The sequence below is a fragment of the Lissotriton helveticus genome, chromosome 7 (genome assembly GCF_964261635.1).
Source record: "Lissotriton helveticus chromosome 7, aLisHel1.1, whole genome shotgun sequence".
In the NCBI taxonomy this organism is placed as follows: domain Eukaryota; kingdom Metazoa; phylum Chordata; class Amphibia; order Caudata; family Salamandridae; genus Lissotriton; species Lissotriton helveticus.
In genome coordinates, this window is record NC_136068.1 from 443,010,541 (window position 1) to 443,036,260 (window position 25,720).

The 25,720-nt window shown below is 48.0% G+C and overlaps 1 protein-coding gene across 6 annotated transcripts in view; it reads left to right on the top strand.

The window, feature by feature from the left end:
• Positions 1-25,720, top strand: part of LOC144768578 (sulfotransferase 1 family member D1-like) — a 284,580-nt gene that overhangs the window by 219,170 nt on the left and 39,690 nt on the right. For all 6 annotated transcript variants that reach the window (XM_078652361.1, XM_078652365.1, XM_078652364.1 and 3 more), the window contains 2 exons: positions 24,113-24,210; positions 25,196-25,322. In XM_078652361.1, the coding sequence (XP_078508487.1) occupies positions 24,113-24,210; positions 25,196-25,322 (225 nt within the window). The remainder of the gene's footprint in view (positions 1-24,112; positions 24,211-25,195; positions 25,323-25,720) is intronic.

Consider the following 25,720-nt stretch of genomic DNA (forward strand, 5'->3'; position numbering starts at 1 on the left):
TTGGCACAGTCGTCGATCCACTGTCTGGGGCTGAGGGCTGCGGCGTTGGGGTCAGTTGGGTCAGCAGGTGGGCTCAGGGCGTGGGTGGTGGTAAGCTGGTCTTCGGTGACCTTGCTCCAGTTGCGGCGATGCATCTGTTGGGTGTGGTGGTGTGTGGTGGGTTTCCGGAAGGTGAAGTGGATGCCGAGGTGGTTGGTCCAGTTGAGTTTGTGGTGTGGTTGAAGGAGACGTGGCTGCTTGCTGAGAAGATGGGGTCAAGCATGTGGCCGGCGGAGTGGGTGGGTGTTGTGACGAGTTGTCCGAGTCCTAGGTTGGCAAGGTTGTTGATCAGGGTGGAAGAGTTGGAGTCATTGTTGTTCTCGAGGTGGAAGCTCAGGTCCCCGAGGAGGATGTAGTCCGTGGATGCGAGGGCGTGTGTGCTGATGAAGTCGGCGATGGAGTCGCTGAACTGCGGTCTGGGTCGGGGGGGTCTGTAGACGAGGGTGCCTCTGAGGGTGGTGTTGGGGTCGGTGTGGATCTGGAAGTGCAGGTGTTCGGTGGTGCTGAGGGTGTTGTCGGTGTTGGTTGAGACTTGAGGGTGTTCCTGTGGACGATGGTGATTCCTCCTCCTACTCAGTTGGTGCGGTCCTTGCGGGTGATCTTATAGCCTTCCGGGATGGCTATGGTGATGTCGGGTGCCGAGGAGGGGTTCAGCCAGGTCTCCGTCAGGAAGGCGACGTCTGGGGTGTCGGTGCCGGGTAGGTCCCAGAGTTTGACGGCGTGTTTGCAGGCGGAGCGGGTGTTGAGCAGGATGCATCTGAGGAAATTGGGTTCTTCAGTGGTCGGGTTGGAGGGCCGGATGCTGGTGAAGCTGCAGTTCCGGCAGGTGAAGGGTTCTTGGGTGCACTTCGAGGCAGCCAGGCAGCAGGTGCATGATTGTCCGGCGTTGAGTGCGTGGAGGGTGTTGGAGTTGTAGCGGAGGCGGGCGTAGTGGTGTTTGCGGGGGCCAGGGTTCCTGCCGCTGGGTGCGGTCCAGGTGCAGACGGACGCAGATGGGCTTGCCTTCGGTACGCCAGCTACGCGGCCGCTGCTCGCGGCGGGCCTCCATATGTGGGGCTAAGGGAGGGAGGAGCAGCTGGGAGGCAGGAGCGGGGCAGCGAATGGGAAGCAGGGGGGAGGCTGCAGGGGATGCAGCGGTGGGAGATACGGAGGGGGAGCGGGTGGGGGTCAAAGAATGCAAAAGGGGACACTGAGCAAAATGGGGGCACAAGGGGAAGGATAACAGTGCTGGAGACGGTCATGGGCACAGAAAAACTACAGAGGAAAAAAGATAGTGGTTAATACAACAGATCGGAATGCAGGTGAACGAAGCGGGACACAACCAATGCGAGCGGCAGCAGCAGCGGTCTCAGGGCACATGCAGTGAGGTGAGTGACCTGCCTGGTGACAGGGTCAAGGGTCGCTCTCTCTACCGCTGCGCGGCCTCCATATGTGGAGCTGATGGAGGGAGGAGCAGCTGGGAGGCTGGGCAGTGTATGGGAAGCAGGGGGGCGGACCGCACGGGACGCAATGGTGGTAGATACAGAGGGGGGAGCGAGTGGGGGTCACAGAATGCAAAAGGGGACACTGGGCAAAATGGGGGCACAGGAGGGAAGGATAACAGTGCAATAACAGTGCAATAATGCCAAGCCACACCATTCCCTCCTTGAAATGTCACAACCCACCATGTCAAGAGCCGCACTTCACTAGTAATTGTAGAGAGAAGTAAATGAGGCAAAATTAAAAACAAAGTAAACTGTGAAATTATTCCAGACATCAGAATCCGGTGACTGCCTCATTCAGCAAGAGCCCCTCATTCATGGCTGCAGCACATTCAGAGGCCACTGGTACTCACACATGTAAATCCTCCAAGCGTGGCGATTCCGGGTGCATTTGGGGGCATGGAGACCCTTCATCAGAGAAATGCAAAATCGTAAGAAGCAATGTATATAACAATAAATAAACGCAGTTTTGGGACTGCTTGGCAGATCTCTGCTATCAGCAGATTCAACGGCCATAGCAGTGTTTACCAGACAGAGAACACATCAAGACATGTTCAACATTAATGAGGTTCAAGAAATTGGCCGAACTATGAGTGCATCCTACGGACTTAGCATAGATTGCACCTCATTCAGAAACATAAAGTCTACGTGTTGGATGCATTTCATGAAAGTAGAGAGCTTGGACAAGGGAGCGAAGCGGAGAAGGGCTACCATGAAATTAGGAGACCGCAAGATAACATTTGTGATGAAGAGTTGAGGGGCTAGACCTATTCCACTACAAGCCCCAGTGACAGGAAACGTGCTCATGCCACAGGAGACACCACCCTCCCTTCAGGTATCCCATGGACTGTGCTACGTGGGCATGGTATATGTGCACCAAGGATCACGAGACGTTTCCCAGTACACTTTCCATTGCTGTGTGTACAGGAGAGCCAGAGTGGTCATTCCATTACAACACGGCACCGCCACGGCTGCTGGAAAGTTTCCAGCTTTTTTTGCACCACGGGAACCCCTTACAGTGTTGGTGTGGCCACTACATACCTGGAGCGTGACCATGCGACTGTAAAAGGAGTGAACACGCCTACTTAGGAGACATATCATAGCATGAAACCAGACTGTGCTAGTTACTCACAGGCAAAATGAAACCTTGCTATGCAGTCAGAGCCTGTGTCCGGGGCTTTAAGTGGGACTAGTCCCTTCAGGTTTCAGGCCTGGTTGTAAATGAACTTAACAATGAAACAGGTCCTTATCGGACTCTAATCATGTCCTTTGAAAAGTCACTGGTCACTTTCTGAACATTGAGTGTAACACGCGTTAAAGTAATCCAAGTCAGCAATTTAGTTCTCATTTTTATTTCACGTTTAACTTGTGGCTTGCTTACCGCCATGCTGACTGGCTATGGGGCACTGGGCTGTCACTATGCTCTGGTCTGCCTCCCTCGATATGCTCTGCTCGGCTAGGGCTCTGTCACGGACAGGCCTCCTGGCCGCCAGGGGCAATGCGCTGCTAGCCTGCAGGAAGCAGCGCGTCCCGGGAGCAGGCGGGCTACAGGCGCAGACGGCCGTCCTCCAAGGCACTGCTTCCAGTTCCTGCATTTGGGAGAGCCGGAGAGTGCCAGTAACGGTGCTGGCTGGTGCTCCCAGCTTCTCTAGGGGAAGCGCAGACAGGAAGACCGAGCCGCAGCTGACGGGGGTCAGGGCTGACGTCTTCTGCCTGGGGGGTCTGCAGCGTTGGCCAGCTTACAACAAGCGCTCGCGTGGCAGCCAGGGGAGGGGGTGGCCTGCGCGAGTCACTTGTGGGAGCGATAATTTGTGTAATATGGTGGCGCGCGCTCCTGCAAGTGAATCTCCAGACATGCACGCGCTGCCATTGGCGGCAAAGTAACGCGTGCACGTGCTTGGCTGAAAAGCCAAAGCGATTGCAAAATGTCTTTTTGCCTTTGTAGTGCATGCGCGCTGTGTAGGCAAGACCTAAAAAACAAGCATAGACAGAGAGCTGGATGTAAGGTGTGCGGACAGACGGTCGCACTGGGGTGAATGTGACATGTAGAAGGAATAGAGGCAAGGGAAGTGAGGTTATAACGGGGACAGGGGTGGGCGGAAGGCACAGAAGGGACTTACGCGGAGAGGCATAGAGATTTAACCAATCTCCGTGCCTATTCGCATATTTCTGTTACGCGACCCTGCCCGCCGTCCACCTCCCTCCTCCCGCCCGCCTCCCGCCCGCAATATTAAATGTGATTAAAAAGCCTTAAGATAAGATTTAAAATAAAAAGTACCTTATCGCAGGGTCATCCTGGGCCATCTATCCTTCTTCTTGGAACTGTGCATGCGTGGGAGCCTGCGCATGCGCATTCCTCGCCAAGAATGCGCATGTGCAGGCTACCGCGCATGCGCAGTTTCAAGAAGAAGGCTAGATGGCCCAGGATGACCCCGCGACAAGGTAAGTTTTATTTTTAATCTTATCTTAAGGGTTTTTATTCACATTTAATATTGCGGGTGGCGGCGGGCGGCCACTTCCGTTACGCCCCCGAGTGTGCGGAGATTTGCCCCATTTCTCCGCCTTCATTGCGAAAGGCGGAAGAGGCAAATCTCCGCACATCCCGTGGGCGGAACGGAGATGTCCGCCCACCCCTAAACAGGGAGTAGTTCCGTTAGGTAACAGCTCAAGGGATCCTTTTAAACAATGAATGTCTGTAAGATGTGACAGTCATGGGTTTCGAACTGCGGCGACGATTTTCGGCAGTCCCATGCTAGGCATGCGGCGCATCTCGCTTTCCTACCACAGACTTTAACTATCTCACAGCGACCAGTGATTATTTTGTATCGGGGCTGCAACTCGCAGTACATTCTCTGGAACTCAATTGCTAAATTTGAAACATATTGGCTACAAAATCCAACTGAAACAACCTTAAGAATGGGGCGTTTGTTCTGCCCTGCAGTCCTAGCTCCACTCCCAACAGATTGTAACTCTCTCCTTCCAGATGAGCCTTTCAGTAAACTGTGCTTGCCAAGGCAGACAGCAAAGCATGATTCTGACACCAAGCCGGACATGCGTGTGGTGTTTTGTAGTGCATGCGTACAATGTAAGGCATCGCGCGCATGCGAGACAAATAGTGCGACTGCACCCACGAATCAAATAGCAAACAAGCACTGAAAATGCAATAGGACGCGTATTTACGCGAGTCCTATTACATTTTTAACGTAAGTGGAGACGTAAAAGAAAGCACTAACAGGAGGGGGTAGGAAGGTGTTGGTGGTCGAAGAAGTCACGGAGTATGGGAGGGAACGGGGAGAGGCAGGGTAGCAAAACTGCTTATGAAGTAAAGGGGCCAATAGCCTCGGAAGGGTAAAAATTAGGACATGCCCGTCATGAGGCGGGATTAGCAAGCCAACCACCAATCAGAGTGCAGAAAATATGACGCAAGCCAATCAAAAATAAGGCTGGAAAGTGGGCGGAGCTTCCCCCACTATACTGTATACACCATCTCTCTACTAGATAGCGCATGCACTGCCTAGCTGAGACCTAAAAAAAGAAGAGTCGTTCACTGGATGGAAAGGAACAAACAAATGTGGCAGCAAAGGTGCCCTCAAGCAGGCTTCACAATTTATACAAAGATATTCTTCCCACTGCACCACCATGATGTGCAGCCTCAGGTGAAACAAAGCCCTGCAAGTTTTCTTTGACATTAACTTTGTCTCCCTTCCCCATTATCTTGCTGGCCTGTCGACACAATGATTATACTGTTAACCATGACCATCCTCATGATAGTCATGTTTTACCACACTACTCTCCTTAACTTCAGGTGTCCATCTAAATAGTAGTTATCATGAGCAAAAATGTATTTCAACCTCGGAGTATAATGCTATAGGGTTACTTTGTGGACCACCACAAGTGCAAGGAGGGGGTAGGGAGATGTGCTCAGAAAGACAAGTGGAAAAAGGAGTGAGGAAGTTTGGCTCTGTTGGGATCTAAGGTAACAGTACTCCAATTTAGTAGGGTTATCATAGGCTTTCCCATTTAGTCCTTCCAATCCTGGACCATGTGGGCTCACTAGGTCTACTTGGCTTCATTTACTCCACACCAAGGTCTTGCCTTAATGTGCCACATAAAATCAACTTCCAAGGTGATGGATGTTGGACAAGACAGCATATTCCTCTCCGATGGCAGGACTCCTCATCTGGTCATCCAAAAGTGACCAGGATAATACATAGAAAAAAGAGGACAGAAAAAGTAGACCCTCCTGTATCGTCATCAGCACATTATCAGAGCTTTGAAAATGTAACTTTAGAGAAAAATAATGTTTACGTTTTTTTTAAAGATATGGAAGAAACATTCTCTAATGGTAAAAAGTTTAAGTTTAAGGCACACTTGTCAATATGTTGAGTCCATTGTTAGGATGCCACCCTGGACTCTGACTTTTGCAGAATTTTTTGTGGACTCTTCTATCTCTGCATGCATTACTGACATGTAATGTAATGTAAGAGCAAACTTGTATAGCGCAACTATCACTCCAGGGAGCATCTTGGCACTGATATGGAAACCGGAGGAGAAGGAAAAACCGGTATGCTGCTCATAGCAAGTAGGACTGAGGATTTCAGATCAGAGTTTTGCACAGTATATCTGGAGCAGTGTAAATCCAGGTTTTAAGGGCCATTCTGAGTACCAACTCAGAAGCAATCTGGCGGAGATGAGGTAGCGATTGATTCCATGCCTTTGATCCAAAAACTGCCAGTGATTTTCCTCCCTTAGACACCAGTCTAAAAATTGGAATAGTCAACAAATTTGCAGTGGATGCCTGTCCTTCAGGGCAAATCTTACATGGCTTCTCCCTCCTCCCACTTCAGCTACAAGATCAGCTTCAGATGACTGGTAGCCTTGACCCACCCAATTATAATCAATGACCTTGATATGAATTCCAAGCACATGCCTATGTTGCATCCACTCCAATCTATTTTTAATCTTATAACTCATTGAGCCCATGTTCCTATTGGAAATGACATGGAAGTCACATGACTATTTCTTTAGTCTGTCTGTATTTCATTCCCAGCTATATATTGAGTCCATTCCTCCTTGGGAAGTCATAGCATTCCTACTGACCTTGTGCGCTGCCCACATCCCATCTATTGAGTCCATATCCTCACTCATAGATGCATGTCTTCTAATTGAGCCATAGTGTTATTCATGGCCTATCACCAATCGGGCCCATGCTTCCACTGGGTGACTGTATGTCCTTTTTCTTGAACCCTGGTGCTATTTATTTTATGCAAATAATTGAGCCCATGTTCCCTTTGTCATCTCCACACCCTGCTTGTCACGGAATCACCCTTGTCTAGCCCAGGTGAAGATTCCTTCTTGGCCTCAAGAATTTCACAAATTCAGGAAAAAAAACAAATCGGTAGAGGTTTTTGCCTGGCGGACTAGTTGACAGCAGACTTGCCAAAGATGGCATATTGGAAAACCATACATACATTCCACCATGCCTTCTCATCAAAAGCTGGCTTGATGAGGGGAAACAGAATCTTAATTCATTAAATAGATGGAATTTCTTTTTCGATTCATATGTGATATGCTCTCAATTGCCCTACTTTGATTGTCTTGCATCATTGTATTGCAATATTAACTTTACTCCCCAATGTTGTACATATATCAGAAAGATTTATGAAAACCTTAAAGTCTGTATTCAGCACTGTGAATAAATAAAAATGTATGTGTTGAGGAAGTTGATGATAAGGATTCGTGTAGATAGGATTTGGCACCATTCTGCTTAATGTCGCAGGTCCCACTGGGGATACATTCACTTTATGCCTGCATTTTTATAGGTTATCTCTATCAAAAAAAGAGTCACTAAAAAGAGAATAAAAATAATATTTCTAATCCCTGATAGGGACGAAATGCGTTGGCTGGGCTGCTATTCGATTTTGGAAGGAATAATATTGTTTTGAAATATCATGCCTTGGCTCCTGCATTATTTTGAAATCCATGAGAAGAATCCCAGTTTTTGAATGATCACTACATCAAGCCAAATTTGCATCATTACTTGCTTGGCTTCCCGCACAATTTTTATGCATTGACTGGACTTGAAAGAAGAAGTTGCATGGTTAGAATAATAATTTGGACTGACATTGTATTGAGTTGACTAAAATGGAGATGAAATTATTTTTGGACTTTCCGAGTACTCCTTGTTACGTATATTTGTTAATTACATAGATAGCATTTCTTATTTGATTCATATGTGATATGCTCACTGTTGCCCTACTTCGATCGTCTTGCATCATTGTATTGCGATATAAACTTTACTCCCCAATGTTCATATATCAGAAAGATATATGAAAACCACATTGACTGTATTCAGCACTGTGAATACATAAAAACGTATGTGCTTAGGAAGTTGATGATAAGGATTCCTGTAGATTGGATTTGGCGCCATTCTGCTTAATGTCGCAGGTCCCACTGGGGATACACTCACTTTATGCCTGCATTTTTATAGGATATCTCTATCAAAAAAAGCGTTTATAGGATATCTCTATCAAAAAAAGCGTCACTAAAAAGAGAATAAAAATAATATTTCTAATCCTTGATGAAGTCCCTGTTAGGGACGAAATGCGTTGGCTGGGCTGCTATTCGATTTTGGAAGGAATAAGTTTGTTTTGAAATATCATGACTTGGCTCCTGCATTATTTTGAAATCCATGAGAAGAATCTCAGTGTTTGAATGATCACTACATCAAGCCAAATTTGCATCATTACCTGCTTGGCTTCCCAAGCAATTTTTGTGCATTGACTGGACCTGAAAGAAGAAGTTGCATTGGTAGAATAATAATTTGGACTGACATTGTATTGAGTTGATTAAAATGTAGATGAAATTAGTTTTAGACGTTATGAGTACTCCTTCTTACGTATATTTGTTAATCACATAGATAGCATTTCTTTTTTGATTCATATGTGATATGCTCGCAGTTTCCCTACTTCGATCGTCTTGCATCATTGTATTGCAATATTAACTTTATTCCCCAATGTTCATATATCAGAAAGATATATGAAAACAACAAAGACTGTATTCAGCACTGTGAATAAACATGTATGCGCTTAGGAAGTTGTTAAGGATCATACTTAATAATAATATATTTGCAGTGCTAGAGACACCCAATCACTTTACAGCGACCGGAAATAAAAAAAAACTGTGTGGCATATGTACAAGCACTGGCGATAACCATTGCTAACGCCAGTAAGCGGCAGTATTTTTATGGCTGAAAACTATCACCATGTTAGCGGCGAATTAACAAGGCATCGCTACATGGTGATAGTATCAGGGATAACATTAGCACAATGGTAATAGGAATTCCGGCGTTAGTGGGCGAAAACTACAGATAGGCCCATTAGCGGCAAAAAACCTCACATTATTCAGCCCAATGTGAGTTATTTTTTGTATCTAATACGAAAAATAGCCCATCAGTCAACATTCAATAGAAAATAGGCATACAAACCAATAAAATGCATAAAGGAGCAACCAGGGCCAAATGCAGCACACATTAACAACCCCTGCAAGCCACCCAACATCCAGGATGACCAGGATGACCAGGATGAGAGTCAGGATGCCTCGCTGGAGCTGGGTCTGGAACCTGCATGCCTCGCTGGACCTGCGTCTGGAGCCAGGATGCCTCGCTGGACCTGCACCTGGAGCCTGGAGTGGGATGTGGAGGAGCTGGGGAGTCGATGATCCATGGCAGTAGACATTGAGGCGCGACGATTGCCCGTACCTGTGGTGAAGTCTGGAAGGTTGCATGGAGACACGTTGCTGACCTGTGCGAGAAGCACCTTGGAGCTGTTAATAGTAGAGGCGCTCCTGCGCCCCAACGTAGGAGGTCTGCATTGCATACTACGATCCACCACTACATCGAGGTGCAAGGAGGAGATTACCAATGGTGGATGCCGCCTCTCTGCTTCACAGGTCAGATATTGTTGGGCTGGCCAGATGCTGTGGAGGTATGTGGCCCCTTAAACTGCACTGAACCTGTGTGGTAGGAGCGCTGCAACTTCACGCCTAAGGGGGCCCTGCTGCATCAACTGCATCTGCAGGTTCACCAGCGGACTTGGCAGCGACTGCTGCACCCACGCTTGTGAAATCCCACCTGGCTGAGGCTCCTGCTGGGTGAGTCACAGATTTGGAGAGAGTTTACTGGTTTGCGCCTCATTGTCAATGTCCAGGTAAGGAGAAGGTGGGACATGTAGCGGAGGAGGCACGGGGGTCGAGCCCCCCAGGCCTAGCTACAGTAGATAACGCACCCCCATGCCGGCTATGGCAGAAGAGCGTCGCCCCAATGCTTCCGAGCAGTGCAAGAAGAGGATCAATCATCACATGATGATAACTTCATCATGTTATCGTTCCATTCTTCCTTTGCGGGAGGGAGGATGGGTAGGGCTGCTCCACTCATGAAACAGGGCAGAGGCGGAGTGGCATGCCCACTCAAGTGTGCCGTGACTGTTTCATTGGCCCGCTCAGGCCGCACAAAGTTGTCATGCGCACTGTCCTGGTCGCAATGCAGGCTGCATTACAGCCTGCATGGAGATCATGCCCACACCTTCAGCCTCTGGCTGAATGCCTCGCCCCGACGCCAATGACCAATCCGAACGCTGCATTGCAGCGTTTTGATTGACTTAGGGGAGGGAGTCTGGCTGCCTACTTCCTGTCCCTTGTAGCAGACTCAGGGGAGCAGGAACAATGAAGACACAAGACCCAGCCTCAAGGTAAGATTTCTTTCATTTAAATATTTACAACATGCGCTCACACACACCACGGTCCACTCCCCATCCAGTGTTCTTTCTGGCATTTCCCACCTCTCAGCTGTCAAGTCCCCCCCGCAGCCCTTCTCAATGGCGGGTGTTGTGCGGCCATGGCAGCGTGCGTATCACTGGTGTGCCAAAAGCATATATATAGTTACGACGCATACCATTATATCGCATTCCATTACAATGCTTACTAATACTAGGCATATTGCAACAGCAGGGAAGGTGTTGGATTGCGGAGATGTATTCCCACTTCAGTGGGTGCAATCCATAAACTGACCCTTGCACCCCAAAGCAAACTCTGAACCCTAAAATGTGTCTTTGAACCCCCCCCAAAAAAAAAATTCATATTTAACCCAAATGCACACCCCACATTTCATATTTGACCCAAATGCATACCCCAATATTCAAACTTTACACCATAATACACCCCACATTTCATCTCCGACAGCCGAAACCCATACCAATCCTAAAAATTAAAAATACCCCATTACTGACCTCAAAATGCGTTGTGATGGAATGAGATGTAAAGTCACCTGCATTGTTGGATTTGCGTTCTAAAGGCAGTATGATGTAATGCCTGTGTTGTAATGGACGTCTCCCATGCCAAAGGCAAGCCATAGGCAAGCCAGTCTGCATCCGTCTGCCCCTGGACTACGCTCCACCCCTACGGCGCCAGCACCCACCTCGCCATCAACCCTGGATGCCACATTGCCTGTCAGGATCAACATCTGCTCCGGACCGGACATCGCCATCACTGACGGTTACTAAATCACCTGCAAGGACCACCCCGACCATCCAGGAGGAGGCATTGCCCTCACCTACAGGAGCCCACTCCGACTGACCACGCACTCTAATGACCCAAACGGTGGCCATGGAACAGCTCAACTTACAGATCCGGAACAACCCAACCCCATCTCTCTGCAGGCCCCCCGGCCCATGGACATCTATTTTCCGATACCATTGTAGACCTCATTGCACACCAGGCTCTCCCATCCACTGACAACATCCTACTCTGCAAACTCAAGTTCCACCTGGACAACCCCAGTGACCAGAACACTACCCCCTCCTGGGGTTTCTCCCCAACATCAGACTCAAGCAGCTAGTCACTGTAGCAAGCCACATAGCAGGACACACGGTCGAGCACGTCTCCTCCGCCATCAGGACCTTCAATTACAGCCACACCACCAGAACTCTCCTGGACCGACCTCATTGTATACATCACTGCTTCTGAAAGGCCCGCCTTACACAACCACCATCATCACCCTCGTTGCAGCTGGATCATGGCCACCAAAGTACGTCTCGTCAACTCCCTCAGCACCACCACTCCGCCAACGCTTACTGGCAATGACACCGCAGCGCGCAACCACCAGCCATGGATCACCAACTGCGCCGACACCCGGGCACCCCTCTAAAATGGTGCTGCATCAGTACCTTACGCCTGCATGATGGCATTAATTGAGTTATGGAGCGCTGTCCAGTAATTATAGCGCATCCGTGGTGTCGCAAGAAGGGGGTAGTGAAAGGTGTTGCAACGCTGTCTTGTTGCAGCTCTGCAACACTTTTCATGAGTGAGGCCTAGGAATGCGCACTATCTTATTGATGGTGCGCAGTCCTTCCATGTAGTTTTGTCGCAGGGCAGCGCTGCAACATTGCCTGCAGCACAGTCCAGCAACAAAACCTGCTGGGCAAGGCCGACGCTAAGTATTATGGCGGTCGGACCGGTCCCCGGGGCGAAGGAGGAGGTGGGAGCACTCCCACCTCCCCTGCGCGTCCAATAGGCGGCGTTCGGCGGGACATGAATGAGAAGCACTTTTGTGCTTCAGGTTCACACAGGCATCCAGCATTGGGGCTCGACCAGTTTAGACCGGCAGGCCCATGCCCCCCCCTTTAAAAGGGGGTGTGGGGAGCGGAACAGTCTCTTGATCCTTTGCTCCCCACAGGCATGGCACCCGGGCAACCAGCGGCCCGTAATTAATTTTCTTTTGTTTCCCTGCAGGCCTGTGGCGGCGTGGAACAGGAGGACAGGCAGCAGCTGAATTGGCAGGACCGGAGCGAGATCGGCGGCGGTGTGCAAGGAAGGGTGCTGCAGATAAACGGCTGCAGTCTCGGAGTCAGCTGTTTGTCTTGGCGGGAGCGGAGCTGCGGTGTCCAGAGCCACCGGGAGTATACAGTGTCCGCTGTTTTCCCACATGACCTGACCGGCGTTACCAGCGGTTTGAGGCATGCGGTGAGAGTGGAGAAAACACTAATGTGGCTGAGCAGTTTGTGGGACGAGGGTACGTTTTGGGATTGCATCATCCTCGCTCTCAGCGGGCCTTTGGGCAGCGGCAGAGACACGTGGAGCTAACTCGTCGGACAGCGGTTGTCTCGTGCGGTATCCCATAGTTGTGTGCGAAATCTTGGGTTTTGGAGCTGTTGGCGCTGGCATAGTTGGTCAGAGAATTTCAGTGGTTGTATCTCCAGTTGTATGCGTTGCACTGGATTTGTTTCCCATCGTATTCTGTACTATATCTTTGAGTTGTTGGCCAGCAGTCACTGTGGGAGATTCGTTGTCGTCCAAGAAGGTGAGGTGCGGGATCTGCTGCCAAGGCTCATGTTGAAGGTCCATTACATCCGCTACGCCTCTTCGCCACTGGGAGTAGGTAGGGGTGAGCACGATTGGGGGCTTGTTTTCAAGTTTGGTGTCATGGCAGGGGGTGTCAAGCATGGTGTCATGGCAGGGGGTGTCAAGCCCGTTTCTGGCAGTGGGTGAAGGTTGTAGTGGCTGACCGTGACTGGCTTGATGCAGGAGAGGAGTGTCCACCCACCTGCCCTCTGCGGATAGATAGAGATTTCACATTTACTTTTTCAGCCGGGCTTCGTGGTACGTCAGAAATCGGGGACAATGTTGTTTTGTCTGCTCATCAACGTTTTGAAGCTGCCAGGCCAGGACGGCGAGCCATTTTCAATTGCATTGGAATCGGAATGATTTTGCAATATGCGCTGCACAGTTTGGGTCATCGTGAATAGTTAGTCCCCCCTTTATAAAAAAACTGCACATCTTTTCCCCCTGCACTGGCTGTGCTCTTTCCCCCCTGTTATGTCCTGTTATTTCCCTCCCATGCCTAATTGTCTTTGTATGCAGTTCCCAAATTGTGCCCTGCCGGCACCCTAGCGCCTAGTGGGACTATTCGCCCAATTACCAGAGGAAAAGAGCTATATATGGCCCTTTCCAAAGAGAAGAGGAGAGCTGTCTTGTGTCCCTGAATCTCCTGGTGGGGACCTAGCGCCTTGGGGAGCGCTAAACTGGACTGGTCTGTGCTTCCCTGTCTGCTATCTAGCACTTGGTGAGGGTGGCGCTCTATACTGATTGCCCAGGAGAAGAGGAGCGTGGGCACCATTCCCTTCATGGCCAGGAGGTGAGGAGTGCCTGTTCCCTGCACGCCTGAAATTGGCAGGAGCCCACCCCACGCTTGTACCCCCAGGTGGAGGATCCATAATCCCAGTGGGGCCCACGTGTGGCAGGGAGGGCCCCGCGATGCAAGGGAGAGCGGGTGCCCACTCCGCATATTGCTGCCCTTTTGCTGCCTTCAAAAATGGCGGGAGCCTACCCCGCGTTAGTGCGCTGATTTAACCCAGCGGGAGCGCACCCGGCATATGGCCGCCGAGAAAAGAATCACCGCCGCAGCCCGGGTAACTGAGGGTGGACACTCTGGCCTGTAGAAGTGCCGTTTGCCGAGATCCTCCCCACTGCCCAGGCCCCGAGAAAAGAAGGAGCGCTGGGTCCCTGTGCACCGCTGTGGCCCCCGAGGCCCAGGGAGGGCCGCTGCGCCATCAGCGAAGGCCGTGCTAGGCCTGGAACGCGCGAGCGAGCATTGCTGGGCAACCGGGGCGCCGGCCGCATCATAGGCTATGCCCCCCTGGAAGCCGCACTGTGATTGGTCCACAGGCCCCGAGATGAGCCAGGAGCTCGGAGCCCGCAACCGATTCCCGCAGAGGTGGTCTGAGGAGCGAGGAAGGCCTGAGAGACCCCCGGCCTCCCCCTACCCATGGGAGAAGTGAACCGCCCCCAGCCAGGCCCAGAGAGAGGAAGCAAAGGCCGACTGGGAGCAGGGGCCACCCGCACCTGCATGTACTGGCACGGAGGATACCGGAGGAGCCGATTCCACAAGAGGAGTCCCGGTGAGTGGGGGCTGGCCGGGGAAGCGAGCGGGAGACACCCTGCCGGTGCCTGTATGACTGAGCGGCCCCGCAGGATTGCGCGCCGCTCTGACATTGAAGAGGGAGTGTGGAGGGGGCACCAGGGTACATTGCCGGTGCCCGTCTCCTCTGTTGGTCCCACGGAAGGGACCCCAGCTCTCGCACTAATCTGGGCAACACTGCTGCACCGCCGAAGCGGCAGTGGCAACGAGGATCCCACTATATCTACTTTGAGTCCCCGAGAAAGGGGGGCTCCAGCCAGTGACAAATTCGCCTGAGCGGTTCCGCAGGGGGGAAGGTGGGCTGCTCTAGTAGTGGGGGCACATTTTGAGTAAAGAGAGGCCCAGAGCGGAGCCCCTAGAAGTGGCATGGCAGTTGAGGGTGTGTCGGGGCACACTGTCGGTGCCCGCCCATCGATGCTGATTACACAGCTGGCCCCGTCTGCAGTGGGCAGCCGCACAGTGTTGGGGCATTCGTGAATTTAGAGGCCCCTTGGTGACTGCGCAGTGGCGACAGAATCTCATCTGCAGCGTAGGAGGCAAGGACTGACGGTGTTACCACATGTGCACTGCAATGTTGAGATTATGCAATAATGGTTTCCTCCCATGCCTACTGCTAACGTGTTGGGGAGTGCATTTATTTACATGAATGTGTTGCTCAGGGTCCAGGCCTAATGCTCCCCCCCAAGGCTTACATGGCTGGGTTAGGTTTATGCCTTATACTATTGTCATGCCATGATGATGTGTATTCATGCCTAAGGCTTTTCCCCTTAGTGCTGCCGTGCTGATCTTAGGCTTCATGGACCCATGCTGACGTTTTGCATAACATGTACTATGTCTGACTGGATGTGTTCATTTTAGGCTTCATGTTTATGCCCACAAGGACGTCTAGTGCATATGATGATGCCACTGTGCAAGTTTAATGCTTTCAAGCCACGTTATGAGGCTTTATGTTCCTGATAATGATTAATGCCAACTAATCTGCATTGCCACCTGACCTAATGTGATTATGACCAAAGCTTCCTGTGTAGGTCCACTTGGTTTATGCTACTGATTTAGTGCTAATGCTTTTATGCGTAGGGCATGGTTGCTAAGTTTTATGCTGATGTGAAATTATGCTCATGTGTTCCTGCCTGAGCTAATGTGGCTGATGTTACAGCAGTGTTGCTAACCTCATCATTTTACTAGTAAGTACTGGCTGGGGCACTTTTAATCCTGTTGGTTTTACATTAATCTTTGTACCTTGTGAAGATGCTGGCAGCGGCCCGATTGGCCCTGCCTTGTAAATAGTCCCATGTGAATTATTACCTAGTGCTGGCTGGCACAGTTTTTCTGCACCTGTGATTCCCTTCTGATGTGTTTATTGTACAATACACATACTGTATTTCACCTAACCTGGTGTGGAGTCTCTTTTTGTAGTGTGCCTTATGTGTCGCCTGTGTGTGCTGCGTGGATACTTTACACATTTCCTCTGGAGTTTGGCCCACCTGCTCTGCACCACACTACCTGTTTCTAACAGGCACACACCAAAAACAGAAATCAACACACTTGATATGACTATTGCCGCGTGGCAGGGGATAGGCGATAGGGCACAAAAATTACCATTATATGCACCCGCACTGCCATTAGCCCATCATGCCACTTTATCAGTCACCCAAGAGGTGGGACCTCTAAAATTGTTGAAAAAAGCTGGCATTGCCCATATGCATGAGCTGTACCAGGAGGGGCGCTATCTTACACAGAGTGATCTGAACTACATACAGAACCCCACGTCCTTATTTCAATAACTTTTTATCGCCTTAAACGTGCCATGTGAGATCATTACCTTGATTTTCCGGATGAACCGCCGACACTACTGTCCCTACAACTGCTGCTGGTAACACCAACTAGGAAAAAACTGATAATTGAATTATACAGGGCGGTGCAGGATGAAACGGTCAGAGAATCAGATAAAAGTCTTGCGAGGTGGAATGACATATTAGACCATCAGTTTACTGTAGAGGAATGGGAGCGTGTGTGTCAGCTGACAGGTCGTCTCACACCCAATGGGAATTTGCGTATTATTCATTTCAAATTTCTGCATCAATCATATTACACCCCATCCAGATTATACAGAATGGGTTTGAGGGACTCGGATCAATGTAAGTGCTGCAGGCAGTTGCATGCTGATTTCTTACACCTTGCCTGGCGCTGTGACCCGGTGTTCCAATATTGGGATGGGGAGCTCAACCGTATCTAAACCATGACGGCATCACACTCCCCTGTACACCCCTGGTTTGTCTGCTAAACTACCTCCCCCAATTGAAGGGCACTACAGGCAGGTTTGTAAGAGTTGCCCTATTGCTTGCAAAACGATTCACTCTGTTTACGTGGGACAGTGCATTGGTGCCAAAACTGGAGGGATGGATGAAAGACATGGTATATTGCAAAGACAATTTAGAACTTTATGCTGAAGAACTGCCTGTAACCTACAGACCGAATGATATTTGGGGGCCGCTTAAACAATTCCTCGCCATTCAGCTATCAGATGATGATGTTTAACGTGCACAATTGACCCTGTTACTACTATCAATGGTGTGTGATTGTAATCATGGTGCTATGTCTATATTGTTCATGTAATCTTGGTACTGTACACTCTGATCACTAAGGATGTATTTGATACTGTATTGTTGTATTTTTTGCTCGTCTTGATTAAACTGCCTGTGCTGGCAGTAGATATAAGTTGCATCACAATTCAATAAAAAGATTTTAATTTTTTTTTTTTAAAGGGTCCCAACTAATTTTACTGTCCAGCCAAAGGCCAAGATAACAGAATTCCTTTGTGTTTTCAATAAGATGCCATCAATCAGAAAGGACTTTATTTACCACTTTTAGGACCTATCACCATTGGGTAAGATTTCCCCTGATGGACCATATCCAACTGAGGCCTTCTTGCCAGCATGTAAATGTTTCAAAAATGACACAAGAGGAGTCTCCAAACCCAATCCCCCCGGGACAGCCTTAAGTTTCGATCTATCCACTGTATCAAAGGCTTCTCTGAGGTCTAGGAAAGCCAAATGAGCTGATTCTCTCTTGGCCACTGTGTATTTAGAGATCAACAGATGGAGATTCAGATTTTGCTTGATCGTCCTCTGCCCTGGCCCAAAGCCATATTGAATGTCTGATAAAATCTTTCCTCTCTCCGCCCAAACTGTAAGTCGCTTCAGTACTGTCCATCCAATGATCTTTACCTCGCCATCCAAAAAAGAAATAGCCCAATAGCTGGTTGGATCTGACCGATTACCCTTCCTGAAAACCGCCACTATAACTGACTTTTGCCAGGACAGGGTAAAATCCCTCTTACGGCCGCATTGCAGTGCTGAGCTATAACAGGAGCCCATAGCTCAATCCAGCTGTTAAAAAGATCCCCAGGGACCCCATCCGGGCCCGGCGCTTTGCCAGAAGCAAAATGCCTTAATAGCATCTGTGACGTCCTGAATCTCAAAATTAATATCATACCCTCTCGTAGGTTCCTTATGGTCATTTGGTGGTCACTCCTTATTAGCTGCATAAATGGCTTCAAAATGATTTAACCATGCATGTGCTGAAATGGACTGTACCATATCAGGGACTCCTAACTCAGTGAGTATTGACCGATTTAACACTTTCCAAAAAGCAGCGCAATTTCCCGAGTGACAAGCAGACAGTGACTGATCCGAGACTTCCTCTATAAGCTCCTTTTTCTGCACCCTACATGCCAATGTAAAGTGGGATCTGGCCAATCTAACAGCCTCTTGGCATCTCACCAGTTGGAGCAGAACTAACATCAGAGTAGTATGAGCCTTAGAGCATTTTCTATCAAACTATTTGTACCCCTCTTTAGCATCCCTTCTCCCTTTCTTTGTAAGGGCTAAGTTGACTTCCTTACAGATATTTAAAAAGGCTGCCAAAATAATGTAACCGGTGCTGTCCCACCAAAGGCAAGCTTCAACGTCCCTGCAGCATGACTGCAACAATTTCCTCAGAAAATCCTCAGAAATATTCTTTCCCTACGTTAGACCCTGGCTTTGTTTCTTCAGTACCAAGGGGTCCTTATAGACTATTGGGCTAGCCTTCTCCAATTTAAACAACGTAAATTATGCCTTAAAAGGATTATGGGCACTACTAATATTTTAAATAATTTTAAAATTGTTTAAGAAAGACATAAAACAGGACAAGACATATGTAAGATTTATGATAGAACTTAATTCCCTGTCCTTATAAGTAGGTTATATATCAGGGCAATGTGATGGTTGATTGGCCATGAAATTGAAAAGATTATATTCTGGCAGAAGAGTGTTAAAAATCTCTCATTGACGTGTATGTGTGAAATGAGACTGTTCCTTCTTATACAAGAGTCGCCCTCCACTAAATTGGGCCTAATATCACATCCTGCTTGACAGGTTTGCAGGTTTTACATATATTATTTGGGGGGCACTTCAAAAGAGGGACACAGAAAGCCAAACCACTATGGGTGTAGCCACTGTCTGGTTAATGAAAACTCATCTTTGATGTGGGAGGACATTGATATTACCATAATACACTCTTGTCTCCATGCACACCACTGGCCCTCAGAACACACGTTTAGTATGATCAAAGACTTTGAACATTTTAAAAACGTCCAAAGTGGATAGGGTTAGCCCCAGGAACCATGCACCATTGGTTAGGGCATCCCATGGGGTAATTCCCACCCAAATGCTGGTACCAGGCAAACATGTGGCATCTCCAGGCACCCATTTCATATCACTTCTGGACTTGGTGAAGATAAGAAATGGACTGAACCCGCTGTCATACTCAGGGGGGGGGAATTGTAAAGCATTGGACCTGCTCTCCGAGGTTAAAAAAGTGGACTAAAAGGGCCATAAGGTCGACCTCCTGTTCAATTCACATTGAAAAAACAAGCTCCAAGAGGCCTTTCCTGCAGCTGACCAGCTTATTAGTGGCACCTGGACCTGGACTGAGTTCTGCCTGCCACTCTATTAGTCACTAAGTGCCTCCCCTGAGGTTTTGACAGGTTTTAGAAGTGTACTCCTGTGATGGATTGGGACTTGAAGGACTAAAGTTAAAAAAGTTAAATCTCAGACCATGACAAACCTGGTTGGTCTTTTCGACCTGCACTTCATCACGATCAGTGCCAAATTGCACCTAGGTCCCGGGCTACCGCTACCACCAACTATCATTGGCACTTTGTGCTTCATGTTACTATTTCTATTTGAAACTTTATAAATTCATATCACAGGTTCCCTTTATTGAATTGTTATCATTTTGGTGTGACTTTGCCTATTACTTTTTCCACTGTTTTTTCAAATTGATTTGGGGAATGTTATTGGTTTACATTTCAACTTTATTACCATTTTAGTACTGCATAAATACTTAGCACAGTGTCTCTAAGTGAGGCCCATTATCTCTGTACCATAGCCACCAGGGGGTTGAGCTCAAGTTTAATTAGTGACTTTACTGGTTCACCCTGGCAAGGATTGTAATTACTACTTGAGGTGGATGCTTATACCCCTCAACTAATAACCCAGTTTCTTACAGCGGGTTTTAGTGTTTAGAGATGGGAAGTGGTAAAGGGAGGTAAGGTTTTTTTTTGGATTCAGGGACAAGAAGAGGTAACGATATGTAAGGTTTTTTTTAGGGTTCAAGGGTGGATAGAGGTAAAGACAGGTAAGGGTCAGGACTTGTAGTAGTAAAGGGGTGTTGGAGGTTTCTAATGGTTAGGGGCTGGTTGTTTTCAAAGGAGTTAAGGGTTTTTTAGGCTTCGGAATTGGGTGAGCAGATGTTAAGGGGTGGTAAGCAGCTCTTAGGGTTCAGGGGCAGGTGGTGGTTATGTCGGGGAAGGATTTTTTAATGGTCCTGGGGCAGGGAGAGGTATGCTAAAAGGTTTTTAGTGGTCGGGTTTGGGTAGAGGTAAGGTTTTTTTAGGATTCTGGGAATGTAGGAGTAAAGGGTGTTTACGGGCGGGTAAAGGTAAAAGTAGGTATTTTTCAGGGATGAAAGATGGGCATGGCTAAAAAAAGATAAGAGGGTTATAGGGTGCATGGGATAGAAGAGGTAAAGGGCGGTAAGGGGTTTTAGGGTTCAGAGGTGGGTAGGGTTAGAAGTAGGTAAGGAATATTTAGGGTTCTGGGACAGGTAGAGGTAAAGTGAGTTAAGGAAGTTTTAGTAATTAGGGATAGGTAGAGGTAAAGAGAGGTAAGTGGTTGTTAGGGACCAGAGGATGGCAAAGGTAAAGGAAAGTGAGGACTTTTTATGGTTTGTGGGTGGCTAAAGAAAAAAGGTGGTAAAAGGTTTTAGGGTTCAAGGACAGTTAGGAGTAGAGAGAGGTAAGAGGATGTTAAGGTCCAGAGGTGAGTAGAGGTAAAAGGAGCTATGAGGCGGAAAAAGGTAAAAGGCATGAGGGAGGTATGAGGCTGGAAAAGGTCAAAGGTATAGGGATTTTAGGCTTCAGAGGAGGAAAGAGGTAAAGGGTGCTAATGGGATTTTATGGTTCAGGCGTGATTAGAGGTAAAAGCAGGTAAAGGAACTTTAGGGTTCTGGGGAGGAACGAGGCAAAGGGAGTTAAGAGGGTGGGGCTGAGGGAGGATCCTTGGGGGACACCGCAGATAATTCTCTTGGGTTCAGAAATGAAGGGCAGTAGACGGATTTTATGTGTGCATCCTGTGAGGACAGAGGTGATCCATTTGAGGGTGTTTCCTTTGATGTTGATGTGATGTAGTCTGATAATGGGGGTGTGCTAGGAGATGGTGTCAAAGGCCACTGAGAGGTCAAGGAGGACCACAACTTCTATCTTGCCACAGTCGAACATGGATTTGATGTCAACGGTTGCAGCTCTCAAGGCTGTGTCGGTGCTGTGGTTGGAGCGGAAGCTGAACTGGGAGGCATTGAAAAGGTTGTTTCCTTCCAGGTGATCTGTGAGCTGGGGATTGATGGCTTTCTCCAGGACCTCAGCTGGGAAGGGGAGCAGCAAGATGGGGCAGTAATTCTTAAGGTTGCTGGTGTTGGCAGAGGGTTTCTTCAGGAGGGATTTAACCTCTGTATGTTTCCAGGCGTCAAGGAAGGTGGCAGTGGTGATGGATGTGCTGAGGATGCTGGTGAGTGCGCTGTTGATTTCCTTCTGTCCAGGGTTGAAGGCGTGGGGGGGCCAGGGCTTTGATGGTGCTTTGAAGTGAAAGGAGGTTGTGATTGCTGCAGTGATTGGTGTGGTGAATGGCGTCCAATCAAAGAGGTGGCTGAGGGAGTTGTCTGTGCATGTCAGGAGAAGGCAGAGGTCAGTTGGCGGCAGGTCAAAGTTGCTGTAGATGTCTGCTATTTTGTTGTGTAAGTGGTCCACAAGGGAGTCTCAAAGAGCTTGGGAGGGCGGATCGTGGTCTCAGTGGCAGATGAGCAGGAGATTTCTCTGACGATGCTCAAGTGTTCTCTTGTGTGATTTGCGCTTGCTTCGATGCAGATGGTTAAGCCGTCCTTGACTTCTTTGAGGCGGTGCTGGTATTTTCTGAGGGAAGATTTGAACATGGTGCTGTCTGAGAAGTTCCTACTGGAGCAACAACTTTGCTCCAGTCGCATTTGAAAGTCTGAATTTCAGGGGTGAGCCAGCTGGTATTTTTCTGGTTCTGCTGGCCATTCTCATGGGGGAGATGTTGTCGGCACAGTTGGATATCAATTTGGAGAAGTTTTGGATGGCTAGGTCCAGGTTGCTGGTGTCATATGGTCTGGTGGTGTTGAGGGCTATAGTCCATTGGGTCTTGGTGATTTTGTTCTATCTGTGGCTGGAAGTAGTTGGTGGGTCATGGTAGGCCTGCCGTGGTAAAGCAGATGATGCTGTGGTCTGTCCAGGTGGGTTCAGTGGCATGGCTGAATTTGATTCTGTCGCTGGCTGTAAAGATTGGGCTGAGGGTGTGTCCTACACAATGTGTGGGGCCAGTTACCAGTTGCGTCAGTACAATGTTGCTCATGCTTTCAAGGAGGTTAGCGGAGTTGGTGTCATTTAGTCGTCAAGGTGGAAGTTGAGGTCGCTGAGGAAGATGTCCTGTTCGGAATTGATTGACAGGTGTTTACAGAGCTATAGGGACACAAAAAGGTCCAACAACTTCAAAGTGCACTTTGATCCCGCCTTAAGCCAGTCCAGACCCGCAAAGTGGTGTCCACAAGTCCTTAATCCTTGTAAGAGGTGCTAAAGTTGCTCAACTAGCCAAAGACCTAAACTTGGGACTCTGAGAAGGTAGAGGAGACTGGGACCTACCTGCTCACTGATCAACCCAAGGTGCATCACCAATTGGTCTGACTTCGCACTTCTGCTACATTTTTCTCCGCAGCAGGTTTATCGGCCTCCCAATCCCTTCGGGACTCCCTAGTGGACCACTTACACAACAAAATAGCAGACATCTACAGCAACTTCGACCTGCAGCCAACTGACCTCGGCCTTCACCTGACATGCTCAGACAAGCTGATCCTGTATGGAGAGCAAGTAGTATCAAAAACACATAAAAGTTATGTGTTTTGTACATAGAATAAGGGGGTGTGGAGAGTCAAATAGAAGCTAGTTCATCGAAAACCAAAATGTGACAAGGAAGGATGGCAACTTGTAATTAGAAAGTATTAGCATAGTCTTTCCACTATTATACCTAATCACATATTTGTAAACATTACACAATATTTAGGCTATACATACATCTGCACTCATACAAGCAAGCAAGCTTGCATGCAAATACACTCTACTTGGTCCTCTCTCAATGATGTTTGTCAAGGTCAACCAGACTTCCAATATTCCAGTATTGCCAGCTGTACACATACACACAAGAACACATGCATATTTGCACACACAAACAGACACAACCTCTACAAGAACAGCTAGGTAGAGACAGGACTAATTTTCCTGATAAAAAGGTCGGGACCAACTGGATGTAAGAGAAGGGGCGGACATAGATTTCAGAAGGTAGGATACCATTAATATCATTATTATACCCTTGTCTTAAAAGTGATAAACTGTATTTCACGGTAAACTACCATCACCCCGCATCCGTGACCCTGCATGCTGTCACAATGCGGTCGTAACAACGACCGTGTTGTGACAACGCATACCATTACCCCACAAGTCGTTGTAACGACTTGCGGCGGGGCGAGAAGGTGTTGGATTTAAAATCCAACACCTTCCCTACAGTCCGCACAGACTGGAGTTGGAATAGTACATATTACTATTCCAACATCCAGCGCCCCCCCTCCGCAAGTCGCTGTAACGACTTGCGGGGTAATGGAATGCATTGTCACAACGCGGTCGTTGTTACAACCGCGTTGTGACAGCATGCGGGATAATGGTATGCGGAGTGAAGAGGCATATTCATATTTCACTTATAGTTATACCTTCGCATTTTTTTAGCTGTCATAATTTCATTAAATGGTCCTTATTCTATTAAACTTAGAAGGAAGGAAAGCTCAGTTATTGATACCATTGTTGAAACATTTGACTTACGCATAGAATGCTAAAATAAATGCATAAACTTGTTTCTGAGATTGCAAAGTTCGACATCCAGGGCACAGAGACTCAACAGAAACCACACTACGATCACACACTTTGCTAGTATCTCTCACTGTATCTCTTTTTCTCCAGGAACCGAGCTCTTGGCTAAAGCCCCATCTCCAAGGTTCGTAAAGACCCATTTGCCTGTCCAGCTGCTGCCCACAACTTTCTGGGAGAACAACTGCAAGGTACTTGGATTTATTGTGAGAAAGAGGAAAGAGGAAGAGGATAATGTTAGGATGCAAATTCCAGGGCTGAGCTGAATCTAAGGCCTGGTAAAAGTGGGAGTTGAAACGAGGATATGGCGCCTGCTCCTCTAAGACTGGGTGGAATAATTCAGTTTGGGTCAAGGGAGTGGGCCGGGAATACAAAGCCAGTTACCAGTAGGACTAATCAGTGCTTAATTTATTAAAGAATATGTTCTGGGACCAGAGTTTTGCTCAGTTGCCCAAGGTCGGCGCTATCATATATTGTGAGTGCCTAATAGCAAGGCTGTGTAGACTTGATTCAACTTCACGCCTCTTACATCCACCACGAGTTATTTATTAACCTTTATCACACTCTTTCAAATTAGTCTGTGTTTTCCAACTTTCCCTCCCTCCTTCTTTCTTCCTTTTGTGTTTTTCTTTCTCTTGCTCTGGGTGAAAGTTTGATGAAGACATATAAGAGCTGGTCCCAAAAATGTGTGCTGGTAGGCACCTCCTGCAACCAATGGATCAAATTATTCACTGGGCTGAATAAGGTCAAGTGACTGGTCCTAGCTTGGCTGTCTCCATGACTTGATTGGCTCAGGATTGGCACACAAGTACAGATCTCAGCTTTGGAATAGGTTTACTGAGGCGTTTACTTGTAGGAATTTATACAAACAGGAGCATAGATCCTCTTATTCTAAGGCTGAATATGCTTAAGTGATTGGCACAGAGGAAAAAAGCATGTCAACTCTAGAACTACAGTGTCTCATGAAATCATAGGGTAATTCTTTGCTGTGTGGCTATTTCACTTTGAGTCTTTCACTCATGTGTTGGCATCTTCTAGATTAAGTCTAAATGTTGTGATTTGTGAGTGTTCAACCCTTCCCTAGGAAGTATTTACCAAATAACGGGCATTAAACACAGCGTAATCAGGTATTTAATAAACGATCACAGATACACATTTTGTTTCCACTTCCTCCAGATCATCTATGTTGCCCGAAATGCCAAGGACGTGGCGGTCTCCTATTACTTCTTCTATCAGATGGCAAAGGTGCATCCAGACCCAGGCACATGGGCCGAGTTCTTAGAGAAATACATGGCTGGAGAAGGTAAGTCTGGAGCTTCTAGAGCTAACTGGCAGCGCATCCCATCCCCAGTCATAAGTGCCACCTCATGACTATAACATTATGCAACTCATGATCAGTGTATCAGGAAAAAAATGCCTTCAAGTGTCTCCTAAATCTCAATACTCTGGGACCTATCATAGCCTTGTCTCCTTAGGGCTGAGTTGACAAATGAAGTTTGACCAAGATTTTATGCAGTGTGATCCCAAACATTTCTGCAAGAATGTATTTCAGTCATTAATCTTTATTTCGGCTAATCATAACCATAAAAGATACATTTAAAATACAGTTTATACAATATCAATTAATCCAATAGATCAGGTACAGGGGGAAGGGGACGATAATTGAAACACAATTTTTTATGATCGAGTGCAAATATGCCA